At 26.9% G+C, this 6,000-nt stretch overlaps 1 protein-coding gene across 1 annotated transcript in view; it reads left to right on the top strand.

The window, feature by feature from the left end:
- Window positions 1–2,637: 2,637 nt before the first annotated feature.
- The window catches only part of LOC100571599 (lachesin), a gene marked incomplete at its 3' end in the record, with an annotated part of 39,740 nt that continues 36,377 nt past the window's right edge, over window positions 2,638–6,000 (top strand). Inside the window, 1 exon segment of the mRNA XM_003248120.4 lies at window positions 2,638–2,968. Within this exon segment, the coding sequence (XP_003248168.2) occupies window positions 2,914–2,968 (55 nt within the window).

Here is a 6,000-nt window from a genome sequence, read left to right as displayed (position 1 = left end):
TTCGTCTAAAATTGAAAATATGCCTCTAAAGAAAGATTGTAATATTGTGCATGCATATTAGTTAGGATTTTTGATTTCAGTATTAAATACTCATGAGTTATGAATTATTGCATATTATGTATCTTTGATATTTTTGAATGGTTATAATTAAACTCATAAGGATCCCTGTATTAAATTGTCTAGCATTTTTACAGACATAACATTTTATTATCGACATTAGTAGAACAAAATCTAAAAACAATCCAAAATATAAATTGTCTATAAATAGCTTAAAATGATACAATTTCTTTTTTAAATTATACCATGTATAGAGAACGATATATAAATATTTAGTGAAAAAATCAAGTATCTTAAGTTATTTATTTTTGAATTACAACAAAATATCAAAAATCATTTGAAGAGAAATAGTTATTTTACCATGCAGTATCCAATACCGTAATAGTTTGAACTTCATATTATGCTCATAAAAAATTAATATCTCCGTTAAACGTTTTTTTTTTTTACTAGGTCTATAGTCTTCTATAGGTAGAATAACGTTTATTTTTGCTTTTAAAAACTAATGGGAATTTTACACTTAAGACCCCCCCCCCCTCAAAGTTCCAACTAGATTCACTTTCTTACCAGTAAAAATGCTGAAGTTAGAAATCGAAGGGTTTCCATCCACAAAGGAGAACATATATCATTTTAAAATTAATACATTAAACGCACCTCTAAAGTATCTAAATACAAGTTACTTAAGTTATATTATTTAAGTTGTATTACTCTGTACTCAGTTTATGTTCAGTTATGTATATTGTATATACTATTATAAACCTATTAAGCCTACCTAATTATAGTATATCAAATATTCAAATAAAATGCAAAAAATCAGGTTAATTCAGGTACAAAGCCTTAGCCATACTGAGTTGATTAAAGAATGAATGTATTGGTATACCTATGCACAATTTTCCATCACTTGTATTTACTTTCTCAATTTTATTTTTTTTAGGTAGAAATAAATTTATATCTATGTATACTTATACATATTTAGTATATATTATTTATATATTACTCTAGTATAGTCTACACTCTATAGTTTAACCCTATTTATAAATAAAGAATTTTGATTTAAAGCATTACATTTAGTGATTTAATTATCTGCTTTCATGCAGTGTTGATAATATTATCTTGATTGAAAACATTACATTAATTAAGTAAAAACCATTTTATAATTTTTATTCAATTATTGGTTTTTAGTTATACACTGTAAAAATAATAAAACAATTGAAACAAATCCAAACTTTTATCATTATTTTATTATTAATTTGAAAGTCTTGATATATTTATGTAATTGTGCATTTGTCACATCAAATTTTATTTAAGTGCACTGTCCCTTTAAAACGTTTCAAAATGTTATAAATATTCCGGATTTTTATTCTAGTCTTATAACATAGAACTTGTTTATTGATTGAAGGAATAAAAATAAATCAAAACTATTAAACTTATACAGAATATTGATGTGTTTCAAACTTTCAAAGTACCCAATAAAAGAATAAGTTTAACAATTTTTAAATTTCAAGGCATTGCTTTTACTATATACGTTAATTATTATATTTATATTTTTTTTTAATACTTCGATATATTTATAATTTTTTTATATTTATGTATATTTATAATCTACAGATCAGTTGTAGATATGTATATGGTTCAGTAGGTAAGTGACAATGGTTATTTTTTTAAAATCTATCTGTTTAATATGATTGTGAATATTACAATGATGTATGCGGTCGTAAACCAAAGATACATGCTTTGTATTGTATACCTATGTGTGTATGTGTATTTATGTCTAATAGCTTATATGGTAGATCTTTATTTATTATATGGAATTAACTACTTAGAGTATAAATAAAAATGTATATAAATTTAAAAGTAGGGACAACAGTGTTGTATTATGCATTTATTCGTAGGTTATTGAAAACAAAAAACCAAAGGACTTTTTATTGTATAAAATAATTTAATCGGGTGTTAGGGGAATCCAATACCTGTCACAAAATAATTTAACGCGATAAACTCGAGTATAATGTTTTAATTAAAAATTAAATATATATACAATATATGTATACAAATATAAATTTATTGTTGGTATTAGTTGTACCAAATTATACCGATGAGCCTAATTGATATTTTTTAAAAATTTATTTACGTAGTTTATATTTGAACAGAACTTGAATGTCCTCCGGAATAAGGTGTTAATATTATGTATTTGTACAGCATTAAAATAGTTTTTATTATAATTTTTAATTTTTTTTTTAACGCAATTTCATCGTCCGCAGGGACTACCGGTCCCTCTTGCGTTTACCCGTACCTGTATAAGACAAATGTGAAATGAATCATCACGTTTCACGGAATACTCAACTTAGGGGCAATGTTTATAACGTCCGACCCGTGACTCATTAATGCCCGTGGTTTTTATTTTTCCCCGTCAAGTTCGATGGCCAGTCGTCATCAAACCGCACGCACATGGCAGTGAATCATGTGGAGCCCGCGCGCGGTCCCCACCAAAACGGTTTTAGACACATGAAAATATTCGGTTCACATGCACTATACACACACACACACACACACACACACACACACACACACACACACACACACTTACACACACACACACGAGCCTCTTGTGTGGAAGAAGTAACAATACCGAAGCGACTGCCAAATGGCCCAGTTGCTTCCATGTGGTTTTGACTTTACGATGTACTGCCGCGCGCGCGTCCACGATTTTTGAATTCAATGTGTGATGCTATAAGACCTATGTCCGGAAAATATTATTCGTTCGAATCGAAGTGACTATAGTGCGGCATAGTTGTGTATTGTAACTATTGTAATCGCATTAATAATAATTATTCGATTTAAAACGAAAATGAACGTTAAAAGATGAAGTGGTTACTGTTGATTTTGTTCATCGCGCCAACTGTATACCAAATCAGAGGTAAATAATTTGAATAATTTAAAGACAACATTTTTTTAATTTTTGTATTGGAATGATTTTTAATTTAAAACTAGACTCAATTCAAATATAAACATTACTACGGTTTAATATAATTTTTACGTTAAAAAATGGAGAAGGTATACATGATATTTTCAAACAGAAGTAATTACTGTATTTTAGTGATTACCGCCTTATGTATTTAATATTAGTTATCCAAGTTAATTGAATTCATCAAAAAAAATCGTTTCATGTTTCAGCAAAATACAATTATATAATTTAAAAGTGTTTTAATAGCGCATAGTACCTATTGTCTTAGTTATAAATTAATAATGTTTCATAAGTTAATTTTAAATTAATCACTTTTAAAATTTGATAAAAAGTTTAAAAAAAAATAATAAGATTTTTTAGTTAGGTAAATTTACTGGAATAAAAATGAGCCATCAAATTGGCGTAACAACATTTTGTAGTATTTTAAAACTATTAAAACTTATACAACTTTAAAGAAGTTTTGCGAAAAGCATGAATTGTATATTATATTGTTTGTATTCACATGAGTTATTGGGTCTGAAGTGGGTCAAATACATTATAATAAGTTTTGAGTGGTATGAACACTTTGAGTTCAAAGTAAGCAAGAGTAAATCATTCAAAATTATAGACACGAAAGTAAGATTTTTCAATTTTTCTAGTTTGAATCCAAGCTTAAAATACAAGAAGAAAACCATAATATATATATAACTCGTGTAGTTTATTAGCCAGTTGTAATGAATGGGCCATGAACATTAGCCAAACATTTGGGTTACAAAAGCCAAATATTAATTAATATTTTCTCAGAGCTTTTTCATTTTATTGTACGGATGTCGCAAGTCGTTAGTTTGTTGCCATAATATTTCTTTTGCAAAGCTATATCACTGCACAGCTACAAACTATCATTGAGGGTTCGTAAATGTTTAAACTTGATTTGCAATCCAGAAATAACGTGTTGTAAACATAGTAATATTTATAATTATAGTCGATGGACTACACAGATTGTAATTAATTACATAAATAATTAGATAAATGGTGTAGAAAATTGTATGGTTTTCTAATTATTAGAAACCCGTAACATTTTTATTTAATTTAATTAATTGTTTAGTTTTCAAAAATTAAAATGGATCTTACAGATTTTGATAACTTTTACCATGCGTTAAATACGTTTATGTCTAAATAAGTGTATCAAATATACAAAATGAGCAGTTAGATAATGGAGTTCTAATTTTGAAAACACCAATACGGGGTAGGTAAGCCGTATAGGTAACATTCGACATCACACTTTGCCACTGTGGGCTGTGGCTCTGTATAAGGACGTACTATCTATTTGTATTTTATATTATTAAGATGTAAAATTAAATAATTGTTTTATATAAATTAATAATAATAATTCATTTCAACTACTTCATAATAATATTTACATTTTAAGTTGATACCTACAACTGTCTATAAGCAATAGCTTGTGGTAAGAGTAGGGAATCTGTTAAAATATTAATTCATTAATAATTTTACAGTACATATAAGAAAAATTGTACCTATAAGATTACCTACTATTGCTTCCATACATACAATTTTGTTATACATGATGACTATTATAGTGTGTTGTCCAAATTGTAATGCCGCTTAATGTGTGCTATATCTTCTGAAGTTGTGTGTTAATTATTTATTAAAAACACACTCCAAGTACTATAAACAATAGTTTGGTTTAAATCCCTCGGAGCCTTTAAAAGTAACCACATTGACTAACCTATAGTACCTAATGCTCTTAATATTAATATTATATTGGACACGTTGTTGTATAACACTATAACTGTCACAAATAAAATATATATATTTTATTATTTATAAATAATTTGTCTTATATGTCTTCTGTTAGAAATCTATATACTAAGTACTAATTACCAACTATACCAACGTGGGTTTTTTTTTAACCTAATAGTAATTTATTACAAATCATTTCAAACACGAAACACCCATTGTTGAAATAACAGTAGGTGCCTAATGTAACTTTTAATATAGAAATATCGTGTTACAAGAAATTATAGTAGTTCATGCGCATAGTCTGGTTGATTCCCCTAAAACTACTTAGCATTAAATGGTGATTACAAACACTTTTTTTAATAGGGGTAAAGCATTAGATATAACTTATAGTGTCTTAGTCATACACATATACAATATTATAACAAAAACGGAAATAGTAATTTTGTAGAGACGCGACTTCCTGTAAAATATCGTTTTGTTAACATTATTATTTATGTATTATAATCTATAAGTGTATTATAAACATTTATTGATTTAAATGAAATATAGAAGTTTTAGGGTAGCGATACAAGTGTAGTTGTCGTATCTATAATATAATACTCAATATTTATTTTATATTAAACCCGTTCTCATCCGTTCAGTAATAAAGTAGATATCTACCTATAAATATCTGTCAAGTTAATATCTGTTGAATTTGATATTATAATAATTAACATTCATAATATTATTGTATTTTATACATCGCGACGCACAATATTGAGATTTTATAGAAATGTATAACATTATGTTACAAATGAACTATGATTATGAAAACAACTATTAATTTTATTATAGAAGAATATAGGGAAGACTCTCTGTAGTATTTACGAGCTTAAAATGAAATATAATTTATAAATCAATAATAATTGTTAATATTATGTTATTTAATGATATCCAATTCATACAAATTGATATTACTTAAACCAAAAATACAAGACGTTAATACACGATAAATATTGACTGTATCGGGGAAATATAAAAACAGTATATCTAATTTAGGTCTGACGTGGTTAGGGGAGAGTATTTACATGTATAATATATACTACTTAATATTTAATATATAAAACCGGAAGACTTTATATGTTTGAACGCGCCAATCTCAGAATCATTCGACCGATTTCAATAAAAGGTATGTCGATAGATTTCTTGAGACTGGGGGGATGTTTTAAGCTTCATTTTTCAACCTACATAGGTTGAACCTCGTT

Source organism: Acyrthosiphon pisum, chromosome A3 (assembly GCF_005508785.2).
Source record: "Acyrthosiphon pisum isolate AL4f chromosome A3, pea_aphid_22Mar2018_4r6ur, whole genome shotgun sequence".
NCBI classification, from domain to species: domain Eukaryota; kingdom Metazoa; phylum Arthropoda; class Insecta; order Hemiptera; family Aphididae; genus Acyrthosiphon; species Acyrthosiphon pisum.
This window is presented reverse-complemented; position numbering and strand designations above follow the sequence as displayed.